Source organism: Gekko japonicus, unplaced genomic scaffold, assembly GCF_001447785.1.
Source record: "Gekko japonicus isolate JY-2015 unplaced genomic scaffold, Gekko_japonicus_V1.1 scaffold1383, whole genome shotgun sequence".
Taxonomy (NCBI): domain Eukaryota; kingdom Metazoa; phylum Chordata; class Lepidosauria; order Squamata; family Gekkonidae; genus Gekko; species Gekko japonicus.
The window spans coordinates 455,787-471,756 of NW_015162523.1; the positions used below are offsets into that span (position 1 = coordinate 455,787).

The 15,970-nt window shown below is 50.8% G+C and overlaps 1 protein-coding gene across 1 annotated transcript; it reads right to left on the reverse strand.

Moving 5' to 3' along the window:
- Positions 1 to 2,887: 2,887 nt before the first annotated feature.
- KLHL21 (kelch like family member 21) lies at positions 2,888 to 15,969 on the reverse strand (the record flags this gene model as incomplete). The annotated part of the gene is made up of 4 exons (XM_015406254.1): positions 2,888 to 4,023; positions 7,896 to 7,968; positions 13,908 to 14,313; positions 15,666 to 15,969. Coding segments are annotated over 4 exons (1,074 nt in total), but the record flags the coding sequence as incomplete, so codon positions are not given.
- Position 15,970: the final 1 nt, after the last annotated feature.

Consider the following 15,970-nt stretch of genomic DNA (forward strand, 5'->3'; position numbering starts at 1 on the left):
GGCCACTGGAAATCTAATTGCTTGTGCAAATTAAAGTAATGTTTAGGTTGCGGTTGACACCAGTGTTGGGTTTTATTCTCTCTCTCTCTCACTCCTCTTTCCTGGTGTGTATTTTTAAATGGCTCCTCCTGTCCCCTGCGCTTGGGCTTCCGTTGAGTGTTACTCCACCTTCCGTCCTGTGATTGAGCCCACCGCCTTGTGTCACAGTTCCAGAGGATTTCCACAGGCTCAAAAAGGTTGGAGACCCCCAATAATAGGGGGAAATTTACTGGAAGGCAGGGTTGAGTTTCCTCTTTTGAGAGAGGGGTCATTTTAAAAAATCTTTTTTTAAAATCTTTTTTTTTAATTTATCTTTGGATTTATATCCCGCCCTACCCCGAAGGCTCAGGGCGGCTATGGGAGGGATGCTGTAAGAACAAAGCAAAACCTTCTTTTTAATTGAGAGGAAGCAGAAAGGTTTTCCTGCGTCTCGCCCAAAAAGCAAGCCATGTTGTCAGGAGATTCCAACTGGCACTGCCGACAGTCCTTTGGGTTTTGCATGTGATCCAAAATTGCAGATTTCCTAGCATTTGATGGTGAAAAAGTTTTGCTCCGGCTGGTAAAAAGCTCTTCAAGTTCTGGCCCAAGAACATTCTAAAGGAGGGCTGGAACACATTTGAGGTTGTTTCTCCAGGGTGAGTTAAAAGGGCACTCCTGCAGTTGGCTTGCCGTAAGAGCCACATGCCTTCCTGTGCCTTGGATATATCTGCCCATGAGGTTAGGAGTGTTCCCGCAGTTCTGCAGGGAACTGCATCTATAAAGGGGGTGGTAAAATTCCATTAGGGCTGTGTAGAAATCTTGCTCTTCCCTTTGCTGGGGTGGGGGGGGGGGAGAAAAAGTGCAGCCTTTATCTGTTGTCAGCAGAGACATCTAGGAAGTCTGAGAACTACAGCCTGAGGTCATGTCACACAATCCGCACCCCACAGCCTTGGCTGAGGCTGCCAGAAGTCGCCATGGGCGAAGGCCAGTGCTACGGACTGGGAACCCAGCTCCAAAAACACACAAGGGGTTTTACACCAGGATTGTAGAATGGAGAAGCCTGTGAGTTCTGCAACCTGCTGGTTTGAAACTCTGATGAAGCTGGGGTAACAGAGGCTTCCAGCAATTGCAGTAGTGCAGAATTACTGTGGATCCTCGAATGTAAAAAGGCTAGATACAGGTGCAGTTCTCCAACCGAGATTGTGTTCCGAAGCAGAAGTCTCTGATGCAATAAGTCTTACACTGAACACACACTTTATTCAACCTTTAGATTTTCAAGTTTAGAAGGAAAAAAATACAAAATATAATACTTTCTTCTATCCCCCCTCCCCGCCCCCTAGGGTATGTTACCATACAATACTTAAAGGCTGAACACAAGACCTACAAAAGTTAAATAAATACAAAGCTGTTCATCTGGTTCTAGAGCTTCCAAGCTGCTAAAGATCCAGCAGTGAGCATTCTGCAGGTGGGGATGGGGTGGGGATATCGTCTGAATAGACTTTAAATAGGCCAGCACACGGGACTTGACTTTTACAGATTAAGTAATACAATACAAGACGTAGGCAGCAGTAGCAGCTCAAGGTCTGTAAACAGCTGGTGTAGAGTTGAAAAAATCTGCCATCCGAAGCAAGGCCTTCTAGCAAAGGAAGGGCTTTGGGATGCAATCGGCTCCTTGGGCACAAAGGAACATACAAGTCAGAAGGGATGAGAAAACAGGCTACCTTCACAAGTGTATGTGTTGTTTTTTTTAAGGTGAGTAAAGGCTGAAGCAGGACACACCATGCAATATGCATGCACAGATGCCTGCTCCAGCAGTGAGTCTTGCACGGGCTCTCCTCCCCATGTGCCTTTCTGTTGCAGACTGGCCACAGACAGACAACCCAACCCGGTCCATTCTAGCTTCACAAGCAGCTAAACCTTTTCTGCAGACCAGCGGCGAAGTCCGCCTTTCCCTGCAACTCAGAAACAGCCGCTGCTTCTCTCTGTGATGGCCGCCACCCTGGGGATGCCTTCTTCAAGAAATGCCAAGAACAAAGCACAGACCCAAAATGTCGGTCCGCCATCTTTGGCGGCACGAGGGGAGGGGCCAGCTGGGGCCTGCTTCACGCATCCAGGAAGAGGAGGAGGCGGGGGTAAGATGGTACTGCACGGCTTCGGGGAGCAGGTGGAGGGTTCCGGACTCTGGAATGCTCCTTTGTGCGGAAAATGGAACGCCAGCCGGGAGAAAAGGTCCACCTTCTCTCCTGGCTGGAAGTGCTGGTTTTCTCTCCGGGGGAGCCGACGAAGGAAAGGCATTCCAAATGGGGATCCTCTTGCCTGAAGCTAAAGCGGTGCATTTGACCAACTTCATTTCTCCTGCATGTGTGAACCAGGGCTAAGGCTTGTTTCAAGCTGCATTCCATTAAGGCACCATTGGTGAAAACCTCAAACCCATTAGAGAGTGCCCTCCCCCCCCCCCGATGGAGTACCTCTCCCCCCTCCTCCAGCTCATCATTTGGCTTTAGGAAACTCAGAGAAAGTGCCCGGAACAAAAGAGTGAATCAAGAAACTACTGGTCCTTTCTCAGGGACCACCAGAGCAGCAACTGGAAGGAGGGGAGGAGAGGCCCTCGACGATCTACGATCACCACCCTTCTCCCGTTTCTTTTCCGAATGGGAATCTGACACTCGGCAACTGGAAAGCCCCCTTAGGAGCACCACTGCCGACATGCCAGACCGCTGACGGGGAAGCTTCTCTGGTTCCCCGGGCTCGCTCCGATTAAATAAGAAAAATCAAATTCCGTTGCTCAACTCGCTGCTTGAAAACTAGAACTTTTAAGAGACTGTCAGAGGCAAGAACACTGCCCTAAGAACAATTCCAGGGACTCGGGGGGGGGGGGGGGGGTTCTCTCTACTCAAAACCTAGAAGGCACCAGCACTGAAAAGAGGCGCTGTGAGTTCATCCGAGGAACATGGGATTCTCACGCGCCAGTCACCCACTGTAGCAGCTACACTGTTTGCAAAACAAAATTACTCATTGGAACACTGTTGTCTTTCCTTTGCCCATGTTCAGAAGACACTCTAGTTATCCAATTCTAACAAAGCACACGTGACACAGCACCTCCCAAGCAGCACTATCCTACCCGTTGGCACCTGCTTGTGGGTTCTCTTCCCCCTGCAAAAGGAAACCTGGTTTGGAGCTCCTTCCTTAAAGGCAGCGGAAGGGGTCCACTACAGTCAGACGCTAGACGGAAGGGTGCAGAGACTGCAGCCCCACGTACAGCAGCAGCTTACAGCCCTGCTGCTACCTGGACTATTTTCTCGTGGAGGGAGATGGTTTTTCCCTTAAGGAGCAGAGGACTTGGCGGGAGATCTGATGCTTTCGGCAGGGGAGGGGAGCTATCAGACCCCTTTGGAAAGGCTGCTTCTTCAATCCTCACCTTCACAGCTTCCAGCCAGGTGATGATTCAACCGTTCCCCCACCTCCTAAAGGATTCCTTTCCAGGAACTCACCTGTTCTGCTGCCCCCTCCCTGGCCAAAGAGAAGGCTGATCCCCAAGGAAAATACTCCCCCCCCCCCGTGTGCTCCTTTTTCCCATTCGCACCGCACTTCCCGCCGCCCCTTCAAGCGTACACGTCACGGTCTCCAACGCCCAGCTTGCCTCCCGCCCCGGAAGTGACGCCAGTTCCGGGCCACGGATTGGCCCCGAGCCACCAGAGACAAGCCGGCCAGCCGTCAATGCAGCTCGTTCAGATTCTGGTTGCGAAGGTTCTGCTGCTGACGGCTCAGGCTGACGGCGTTGTCCAACGGGGGCTCCTCGTCCTCCTGGGTCTCGGGCATGAACTGGCGGAAAATGCTGACGCTGCTGTGCCAGAAGATCGGCTCCGGCAGCTGACCCACCACGCTCCAGGTCCGCGTTTCCGGATCGTACGCTTCGACGATGCCCGAAAGTTCGAAGGTGCTGTCGTAGCCGCCGGAGACGTAGAGCTTCCCGCCCAGCACGGCTAAGCTGCCCCCGACGTGGACCTGGAAATAAGGGAGGGAGGCGATATTGACCAGAGCCACGCTGCATATGCATTAACTGCAGCGGTCCCAATTTTCAGGACCTCTCTGCACTCAGGACCTCGGAGAAGAAAACTTATCTGTTTAGATACTTAGCCCCTCACAACCAATGTTCCCGCTAAGCTGTGGAGTCTTGTGAGCAAAAATTCTACCTTGTGAGCTACTGGCATTAAAGTTGTGAGTGAGCAATTTGGCTCCTACATAAATTAGTTTGCTCTGGAGCCGTCCTTCCTAAGCTAAGTCAAAAATGTGTGAGCCAGAGGCTAAAAAACTGTGAGCTAGCTCACACTAACTCAGCTTAGAGGGAACATTGCTCACAACATCACATGAACACATGAAGCTGCGGTCCATCAAGGTCAGGATTGTCTACTCCGACTGGCAGCACCTCTCCCGGGTCTCAGGCAGAAGCCTTTCACATCCCCTCCTACCTGGTCCTTTTTAACTGGAGATGCCGGGAATTGAACCTGGGACCTACTGCATACCAAACAGAGGCTCTGCCACTGAGCCATTATCCTCCCCCTCCATCTTATCCTAACAATGATCTCTAAAGTACTTATGTACGTGCATTACGGGCCATCAAGTCACTACTGATTTCCAGTGGCCCCAGCAAGGGACTTTTGAGGCAAGTGAGAAGCAGAGGTGGTTGGCCTTTGTAGCCCCCTGTGCAGCAACCCTGGACCTGCTTGAGGGTCTTCCATCCAAGTATTAACCAGGGCCAACCCCCCCCCCCAAATTTTTATTCGTTTTTAAATAATCATTTACAACAATAAACATCAGACGCACTGAACAAGCAACAACAAGAGGATCAAGTTGAGTTATAAGCTAATCATTCAACAGCAGAAACCATTCTGACACTCTCGAACCTTCATCAACCAATAAATAAGGGTAAGGAGTGCTGGTAACCACACTGCCTTTGTCAATTAGGAGAACATGAGGACTAGATTAGAGCTAGACCTCAGATATAGAAGAATTCTGTGTGCGTTTCATTGTATATAAAAAAGAGAGCTAGAGTAGCTAGAAGAAAAGCCAAGAAGAGTAAGCTATGTTAGTAGGAAGACGTTCTGCCTCTGTCATATACTGCAGCCACGGAAACCACGTGCACACAAATTTTGAGTGGGTCGTGGTAATGCCAGATCGTTGTCTTAGAAGTGAATCAGAAGTTTTACACATAATAAACTGGTCCCAGACTTTGTTTCTCCAGATGGTCAGTGTCAGGGGAGAGACAGACTTCCAAGCGGTAAAATCAGGCTAGCCTGGGGCTTTCCAGGGTGGGCAAATAATCTGATCACTGCACCACTGTACGTACATATGCGCAACTAACTTTTGGCAGCCCCAGCAACGCGAGTGAGGAGCAGAGATGGCTTGCCATTGCCTTCCTCTGCAGAATCTTCCTTGGTGGTCTCCCATTCAAGGACCCATCCTGCTTAGAGATTCAACAAGAGCGGGCTACACCACGCCGCCTTCCCTCCCATTCCTGGGAGGTAGCTTGGGCCATAAAAGAGTGACTGACCCAAGGTCACCCAACAGGTTTCCATACAGAGCAGGGATTCAAGCCCGGGTCTCAGAAGCTAGTCTAGTCCCTGCCCCACACTGGAAACTGCTGACCACGCCCCCTGCGTTCATCTTAAATTCGCTCATAAATCCCACATGATGGCTATCCTATGGATTCAATCACTGCTGCCGACAGCAAAAGGGACTGGACTAGAACCACGAAAGGGAAGTCGGGAAAAGGCAGCTCCTTAAATGCAAGTGTGGGATGCAAGCGTTGTCCGTCAATCCCAGGCATGATATTAGTTTCCCTAGGCAGTTCTTCACAACAGTGACTAAGAATGTAACCAAACACCTCTGGATGCCACAGCTCAACTGTTTTTCAGCCTGACCGTGTAAACAGAAACCACTGCAAAATGGCATGCAGTCACTGACTCAAATCAGTGCAGATATCTTTACCGGTTCACACTCCCACATGTGCTGCTGTGCTAAAGAGAGGCTATCTGGAGTGACTAGGTGCCATGAGGCATTATAATTTGTACAGTTCAGTTGAGAAGCAGGCAGCACCAAGTTTTACAGACGTTATATCCCACCTCACTGTTCAAAAAGGATAACCCAGGTGTCCTAAAGCCATAGAGACCAATATGCATATAAAATGAAAATCTAGCCACAGTAAATGGATGGAGTACTAAAATCTATCAATATCAAACCCAATTGTTAGAATCTGTTCAAGAGAGGAAGAAGATATTGGATTTATGCCCCGAGTCTCAGAGCGGTTTACAATCTCCTTCCCTTCCTCTCCCCACAACAGACACCCTGTGAGGTAGCTGGGGCAGAGAGAGCTCTGAGACAGCTGCTCTTAAGAGCGCTGAGAGTACTTGTGACTGACCCAAGGTCACCCAGCTGGCTGCATGTGGAGGAGTGAGGAATCAAACCAAGTTCTCTAGATTAGAGTCTGCCGCTCTTAACCACTACACCAAACTGGCTCTACGGCAATGGAGCAGAGCACCACCACAGAAGACCTCCGGGCATAACAAAGCCAGCTAGCCAATTCAGACTTAAGGTCCCCCCAGGAAAGGGCCATGGCTCTGTGGGAGAGCATCTGCTTTGCACGCAGAAGGTCCCAGGTTCGATCCCCAACATTCCCAATGAAGATCAGACATTGGGTGACATAAAAGACCTCGTCCACCTGAAGCCCTGGACAGCCATTGCTAATCCAGAGAGGGACTCCGAAAGACCAATGGACTGACTTGGTGTAATGCAGTTTATAGGAATGTCTTGGGATTGCATCAGAAAGCCTTAAAAAGTGGTCTCAACTGTACTTTCGGTGGGGCAGGGGGATTCCACACCCTAAGAGTGACAGCTGAAAAGGATGTTGCAGGAATTATCCTTCCTTTACATCTACTAGGGCAGAATCCTGCAATGGATCCTGGCCAAGTTCACAGAGGTGGAAGTACTCTTTCAGGTGCTTTGACCCCCATGGTGCTTAGGGTTTTATATACCCAAACCAGCCCTTTGTACTGGGGTCTTGAAACACACTGTAAACCAGCCCAGTTGACAAGCGATCCACCCTGCACGTTCATTGTGGCAGGATCCTGTTAAGAGTCCTAGTGCTTCCAGACAATCTTCAAGAGCAGACCCAGGAAAAACATGTTACAGGCTAACGCTCCCTTCTAACCTGTGGAGTCCTCTGAGCAAAAATTCTACTTGGTGAGCTACTGGCGTTAAAGCTGCGAGTACGCGATCTGGCTGCTGCACAAGTTTGCTCTAGAGCCATCCTTCCTGAGCTGAGACAAAAATGTATGAGCCGGAGGCTAAAAAACTGTGAGCTAGCTCACACTGACTCAGCTTAGAGGGAACACTGGTTATAGTAGTCCAAGGTGGACGTTGCCAAGGCACATGTGATAATGGTGAAGTCTGCTTCCTCTGGGAATGCAGGCAGTTGGCAAACCTGCCTAAGCTGGTAAAAGGCAACGGCAGCCACCTCCACAACACACCATCCAGGGAGCAACCTTTCCATCACAGAGCTACATACAGTTCTGGTCTTGTGTGACTTTCTGTAGATTCTGCACACCAAGGCGTTTGTTACCCCCAAGTGATGAGAAACATCAGCATCCACAGACACATCAAGCATATGATTTTTGAAACTCTAACACAGCACAAAGCATGACTGTCATTAAGATCCCTCTCTCCCTGCCCAGTTATTATAAATTTCTGTCTCAAGTCTGAAACAAAGTGAAGACCTGGATTCTTCTGCGCACTCATGGTTTTGTATGTGTGTGTGGTGTTGTTGTTTTTTTTAAAAAAACGCCCCTTTTAAAAAAAGTGACAATCAGAAACTAGCTTACCTGGAGCATTGGAGGGATCTTGTCCCATTCATTCTTCAGTGGGTTGTACACATCAACTTCGGCAGAGTCATCTCTGTAGAAGGAAACAAAGGGAAAAAATGAGGCTACGGAAGAGATCGAAGAAGATCCCGTCACGTGAACAAGACCACGCAGGCACATACCTCCGCTTCTCTCCCAACTAGGTCAAAATCCACCCAAGCGATACACAGAAATTATTTGCAGGAGGTTTATTTATATATATAGTTATACCCCACTTTCCCCCACCCCAATAGGGACCCAAAGCAACTTACAACAGCATTCTCCACTTTATCCTCACGGCCACCACCCAGGGAGGCAGGTGAAGTTAAGAGCGACTGGCTCTTAACCCAGCAAGCTTCCAAGACAGACTGGGAAATTCAAACCCCAGCCTTCCAGATCCTAGTCTGGCACTCTGATTGCTATCCCATGCTGGCTCTCTAAGGGGCAACTCTTTCTTCCCAAAATTCCTGAGCTTTGGAAGCCAAAGCGGCAATTAATATACTGGCAGCACCTACGTCCTGGGCAGGCACAGACTGATAGCAACTGCTGTGCTAGTGGCAGACAGCATGTCTCCCCCACAATCCAGAACAAAGTGAGGAAGAGGTGAGCAGTGACTCAGGAAAGCTCATTCCCTGCCACAAACTTTGGTAGCCTTTAAGGCGCTGATGGACAGCGGTGGCTCAGAGGTTAAGACGCTGAATTGCAGACCGGAAGGTTGGTAGCTCGGTAGTTCAAGACCCGAGTACCGCAGGACGGAGTGAGCTCCCGTCTCTGGCCTCAGCTCCTGCCAACCTAGCAGTTCGAAAGCAAGACATTGCAAGTAGATAAATAGGTACCGCTTTGGTGGGAAGGTAACAGCGTTCTGTGAGCCTTGGCGTTTAGTCATGCAAGCCACATGACCATGGAGAAGTCTTCATACAGTGCAGGCTCTTTGACTTGGAAATGGAGATGAGCACCACCCCCTAGAGTCGGATTCGACCAGCCTTCGAGCAAGGGAAACCTTTTACTTAAGGTGCTAGTGGACTCTTGCTCATTTCTGCTGCTACAGACAGACTAACGTGCCTACCCAGCTTGATCTATCTTACAATGAGGGCTATAAAGAATTCCAAGTCTCTGAGACTACAGGCTCCATCTGCAAGCCAGCTATGACCTCCACTCTGCTACGTGCATTCTTTTTAGGGAATAAATTACTAACACAGAGAAGAGCAAGAGTCCAGTAGCACCTTAAAGACTAACAAAAATGGTGGCAGGTTTCATGAGTCGCTGCTCCCTTCAGTTTGGTGTAGTGGTTAAGTGCGCAGACTCTAATCTGGGAGAACCGGGTTTGATTCCCCACTCCTCCACTTGCACCTGGCTGAATGACCTTGGGCAAGCCGTAGTTCTGATAAGAGCTGTTCTTCAAAAAGAGCAGTTTCTGTCAAGAGCTCTCTCAGCCCCACCTACCTCCCAGGGTGCCTGTTGTGGGGAGGGGAAGGGAAAGGAGTTTGTAAGGTGCTCTGAGACACCTTTGGGTAGTGAAGGGGGGGGTATAAATCCAATCTCTTCTTCTTCTTCCTCCTCCTCCAGGTAACACTGTCTAAGTGAGCAGTGACTCAGGAAAGCTCATCCCCTGCCACAGATGTTACTCTTTAAGGTGCTACTGGACTCGTGCTCTTTTCTCCTGCTACAGACAGACTAACACGGCTACCTGTGATGTAACATAGATAAAGGTGGGCAGATTTTTTAGAAAGGTTTTGTGGCTCCCCCCCCCCCAGCCTCACAAGCTCCCTTTGAAGAAGCCAGGTTACCTGCTCTCTGCAGGTACATTATCGCCTCTGGTTTCTGCTTAGCGTGCTTCGGCAGGGAGGAAATAACAAGAGCCGGCATGGCATCATGGCTACAGCACAGGACTGGGACCGAGGAGACCAGGTTCAAATCCCTACTCGGCCACGGAAGTTCGCTGGGTGACCTTGGGCCGGCCACCCTCTCAGCCTACAGGGTTGTTGTGAGGATAACAGGTGAGAAGCCTGCTGTACCACCCTGAGCTCCCTGCAGGAAGTGCCAGATAAAAATGTACAAAAAGGCAGACAGGCCGGAGAGGAGGAGTCTGCCCTCGAGGAGTGGTGGGCATCTGGAGAGGTTAAATAAAACAGAGCAGCACTCCGGTTGCACGAGGCTCGTTCTCCTTGGTCTGTTCATGAAACAGGAAGCGTGACAGCGACAGGTGCTGGGGACAAAGAAATGCACTTTGCACGTCCCGAACTGTGGCACGGAAACCCAGCAAAGTGGCAGCCAGCACACAGAAGGGTCAAGGGGAATGAAACCGGAGCTCCCTCGCACTTCTTGTTCCCATCTCCAAACAAAAAACCCCAGCAACCTGCAGCCCCCATAGCACTTATCTTACTTGGGGATCTCATCTCTCTGTTACGGGCAGACCTTCCGGGGTCATCTGGCTAAAATGAAATCTAACTTCTCTCCAAAGGGTTAACATCAGTGCTTTATAAGGGAGACAGGAAAAGCAAATGCTGGGCTGCAGAAAAAAGCACAGGATCTCACAATCTGGCCTGGGAACATCTCCAGCAGCAGCTGCCCTGGAGCGCCAGGCCCTTGCTTTGTTTTTCCGGGGCCACTTAGGAATCTGAAATATTTGCTCAAGTCCTGCTCTGCAGGGATCTGGCACCTGCCATGCTGGAAATGTGTCCAGCAATTGCAGATGGGAGGCAAAGTCACCAAGCCCCGCAGCTGAACCACCTCTAATTTCAGCGGGGCTAGGGAATGCAGAGAAAGCACATGTCGAAAGGAATTCGAATAGCAGGAATTCCATGCTTCCCATCACACCCCTGCTGGGGAAATCCTGTGCAAGTTGCTTAAAGGACAGACTCCCACAGTACAATCCAAAGCAGAGTTCCACCCTTCTAAGTCCATGGCCATCGGGGCGCTTAAGAAGGGCACAAACCCGCTTAGGCCCGCACTGCCAGTCTTGTGCTAACAGGGTGAGAACCGGGCAGTGGTAGGGGGACTCCTCCTGCCCCAAAGCGTTCCTCTGTGCCAGGAAAGGAGCACTTGCGAGAATCAGCACATGTGTGTGTGGGGGGGTTATTTTCCTGCCCCCAGTTAGGTTCTGCACAGAGGCGTCCATCCCCACTTAGCAAAGAAGAGGTGGAAACTGACAGTGAAAGGAGATAGAGTGTCTTGTGGAATCTGGTCAATAACTCTACAGCAGGGGTGTCGAACTCATTTGTTATGAGGGCTGGATCTGACAAAAATGAGACCTTGTTGGGCCGGGCCATGTGTGTTGTAAAATGTAACGAAGGTAGTGGAGATATGAACTTTATAAACGACACAAACACAAAGGGTTTTTTTGACTTAAAATAAAAACATGCTTAAAGCATCAGCACTCTTGCAATATTTTGTTTATTTAACAGTGTCTGATAACTGACACCTCTTGCTCTGAATTATTGCATCAAAATATCTGTGCTGTTACACTCTTGAGTATGCTGTTCAGGTGAGTATCTGTAAGCTGCAAACCTACAATGACGCAGCAGCAGCAGAACTGGAAGAAGAAGCAGAAGACAGCCAGTTCCACTGCGGGCCTGACAGAAGCCCTCTGGGGGCCTGATCCGGCCCCCGTGCCGCATGTTTGACACCCCTGCTCTACAGCATACATGGGCAATGCTAAGCCAGAAGCTGGGAGACTCAACTCTGAATCAGGAACACCCCACCCCTTTCAGGTATTCCAGCCACAAGCCAAGAACCCTGTCTGCAACCTGAAAATAATAACCCTGGCCTACCGTCCAGGGCTGTTGTAAAGATTACAGAGGAACAATCATGAACCCTCCAAAGCACTAAGAAAGATGAGCATTCATTATGTATTATTACATTATTATCCGTTTCAACAATAAGGCAGTCGCCCATTTCATTGGAAACACCCACTGATTTGTCCACAGGCTGTCTGAATGTGTAGCTGTCCAGTCTTAAGAGGAATGACAGCGACAATCCTGTGATTTAACTAGGTCACCTGGAGTTTCCATCACATGGTCACATGCCATTTTTGACCAAGAACTATCAATGGAGAAGAGAGCCCCCTATATGGCCCATGAGGAGGAGGAGGAAGAGACTGGATTTATACCCCGCCCTTCACTTGGAGTCTCAGAGCATCTTACAAACTCCTTTCCCTTCCCCTCCCCACAACAGACACCCTGTGAGGTGGGAGGGGCTGAGAGAGGTCTTTCGAGAACTGCTCTTTCAGAACATCTCTGACAGAACTATGGCTTGCCCAAGGTCATCCAGCAGCTGCAAGTGGAGGAGTGGGGAATCAAACCTGCTTCTCCCAGATTAGAGTCTGCACACTTAACCACTACACCAAACTGGCAAGCTCCCACAAGGGTGAGAAGCCTCCAAGTGACTGTTTTGACTACCAGCTCTGACAGCTATAGCAGGCCCCCGCAATGCCCCAGAAAGTTCGGCCTCCCTCTGGCAGCCTTGGGCTGCTGCTTCTTGAACTCAGAGCAGCAAGGGAACATTTCTTGCAGGGAAGGTAAGCAAGCACTAGGAAAGGGATGGGGAGCGGTCTCTGTGTGGGTGACTGTAGCTGCAGGCAGCCTTTTTCGCAAGCTCCTCTATGAACAAGGCACACGGCATTTATCACTACTTGAATTATTCCAATTTAGCTATTGAAATTCCTGGAAGAAAACAGTATCGTTGGCTGTCCTAAGACCCGCCACCAATAAACTGCTACACTTGCTGAGGATGAGCACAAACCTCACCTAGAAGTTACTCTCAACATCCCTGTTTTCAATGTCAATGCGGAACATAAAGTCCGAGGTGCTATTTTCAACCCCTGCTTGGTCACGTGCCCGGCCTGTCACCAGCTGAAGGACTCAAGAGTCTGGCAAGGCTTTCCTTTCAGATAACAAGAAACTGACACGTCCCTTGTTCAAGGCAGGGCAGTGAGGTCAGCAGCCCTTTTGCAAGAGGCTCTGCAAAGAACAACAAATCAGCTGCAGCTCTGGGGCCTTCACTAACCCTCGCCCTCTTAGTCTGGCAAAGAAGGCCTCTGGGGCATACAGAGCCGTGGCTCAGTGGTAGAGCAGATGCTCGGCATGCAGAAGGTCCCTGGTTCAATCTCCACTTAAGGGTCAGATCACAGGTAATGCCTGAGACCCTGGAGAGCCACTGCCAGTCTGAGTAGACAATACTGACTTTGATGGACCCCGGGTGTGATTCAGTGTAAGGCAGCTTCAAAGGCTGCCTTCTTCCAGGGGGACAGGGAGGAGTTCCTTTCTACCCCCTCCCAAGCCAGTGGGATATTTTCCTTAAGTGAATCAGAACCATGTGATCTTGACATTTGCAAAAACCATGTACCTGGGCGGTGGGGGAGAGAACACCAAACAGTCTCCACGGACAGCATCTTGTTTTGACTGAGTTCCTTCCCTCCCTAGGTGGCAAACGCTATTTTTTGAGGCAAATGCTATTTTTAGAAGAGGAAATCAGTTGCTTCAAAGCAGTTCTGAGAAATGTACCAGAGCCAAACACACCGCTGTTCCTCAAAGGGAGTCAACCTCTGCTTCTCAGCTGCTTTCCTTCTGCATCATAAACCCTTTCTAAAAAAAGGAACAGTTTTCCTTGATCATGCCAATTACGCCACCCACACAAACACCTTCAGCATTTCAGGCTTGGATCCTAACCTCCATTTCTATTTACAGAACAGAGGAAAGACAATTTCCCCCGAAACCCTGCTTTCACTTCAGCCCCCGGCCGATGTTTCACGGGGGATATGTGACTGCAGCAAGAGGGCAAGGCAGGAGAGCCATGCGTTTACACTGCACAGCTCTGCACATACTGTAGGATCCAAAACTTAACTTCTAGCCCACACAAAGAGCTCTACCTGCCTCCCCCATCCGTTCCACGTTAATAAGTTCAGCGGCCCAAGAAGGACATTTTACTTTTTCTCCAAAGCCACAAACAAGCCCGGATTCTGTGCCGCCAACCCTGAGCAACGCCAGCAGACCTTACCTTACAAAATACATCAGCCCGCTGAGAGTGACAGTCTTGGGGGCGAATGACCAAGGGGGCACCTGCCCGCAGTTGACGAGAGACCACAGGTCCGTCTCTGGGTCGTAGCACTGCATAACCATGGACTCTTTGCCAGCCAAGGAGCCTATGGCGTAGAGCTTGCCGCGGCAGGCCGTTGTGGAGCAGTTGTCCATGGGGTAGAGCATAGGTTGCATCGTCTCCCAGGCATCCAGTGAGTGGTCATAGCGTTCCGTGCTGTCCGAAGCCACGACGTAGAGAAGTCCGTCCAAGACCACTGAGCTGTGGTATTCTCGGGCTTTTAACATCGGGGACACCTCCGTCCACTCGTTCACGCTGGAGTTGTACCGCCAGACACAGTCATAGAGTCTGGAGCCATCGGATCCTCCTGGGGAAAGAGCACAACATCCCACAGGTAAGGCTTTTCCCAGGTACAGCCATAAGGCCATGTGAGTCGCTGACCATGCACAGAAGCCCTCCGGGCGACAGACTCTCCTTGGATCAGACCCAGTAAAGGCAGCACAACAGCAGACATCTTAGACTGGCAGCGATCCTCCAGTCTGGCACACCAGAGAGGGAGCATGTGTGTCTGCCCCAGCCCCACATCCAAAGATCCTCTTACAAGGATGCCTGGGAACTCACGTATGTAAAGTGCGCCACTGGTGCACTTCCCTATGATATGTGTGTGTGCTGTCAAGTCCCGGCTGACTTATGGCAACCCGCTAAGGCTTTCAAAGCAAGAGACATTCAGAGGTGGTTTGTCAGTGCCTGCCTCTGAGTAACAACCCTGGTATTCCTTGGAGGTCTCCCATCCAAACACTAGCCAGGGCGACCCTGCTGAGCTTTCGAGATCTGATGAGACTGGGCTATCCTGGGCTATCCAGGAAAGGGTACTTCCCCCCTATGACACCGCAGTTATAATATCATTGCGAAGAAAAGTGCACGGCTCTGCATGAAAGCAGCATATAAGGAAATATGCCGGTGGCCTGGTTTGGAAGCCTGTTTGTACAGTCACTTCTCAGGCACCTGAGCCTCATGCCAAGGCAAACACCAAATGATGCAGGCTCATTTTCTCTGTCAAGGATGGGGGTGGAAGACAGGATGGGTGGCAGGCCTTGCCGGGAGGGCAAGCTTTAAGTTGTGTTCACTGCCCTCGGGGACCACCGCCCGCTCTCCCGGCTACCATCTGAAACGCCAGCCGGGCAGCCGCCCTGTACTTAAGAAGAAACCAGTCCCACTGAAGCTTAGGGGGCTTCCATCTGAATAAAGACGACACAGCTCAGATTGTTACAAAGCCCCCTCTACAAGGAATGACACAATGCCCACTTTGTAAGGAAACTCATAAGCGCCCCAATACGCCCGTTTCCCCGGCTGCCCAAAACCCTTTCCGGAGGCACTTGACAAACCCGGTGGAACTCCAAAGAGGGGAAGCTCCAACCGGGACCGGTCCGAGGACTGGGTGGACGCAGGGCCCCGGGGAAGGAAGAGATCCCACCCGCCTCCCTTCCAGTGTTCCCTCTAAGCTGAGTTAGTGTGAGCTAGCTCACAGTTTTTTAGCCTCTGGCTCACATATTTTCGTCTCGGCTCGGGAAGGATGACTCCAGAGCAAACTAATTTATGTAGTAGCCAAATTGCGCACTCACAACTTTAATTCCAGTCGCTCACAAAGCAGAATTTTTGCTCACAGGACCCCACACTTAGAGGGAACGTTGCTCCCTTCCCTCCTTCTCCCCGGCTTACCGGAGACGTAGATGTCGTTGCCGAGGGCAGCCAGGCTGTACCCGCCGCCAAGGTGGTCGGGGAACTCGGCCAGGTAGCGCCAGTGGCCCGTGCGCGGGTTGAAGCAGTCGACGGTGGCGAGCTCGTCGCAGTCCCGGTCGCAGCCGCCCACCACCACCAGGATCTCGGCCAGGCCGGTGGAGGGGCGCGGGCGGAGGCGGGCGCAGGGCCCGAAGTCGTGCCGGTCGAGGCGGGCGGCCTGGAAGAGGCGCGCCTCGGCCACGAGGCGGAGGCAGGCGGCCGAGCGCGCCACCAGCGGCTCGCCC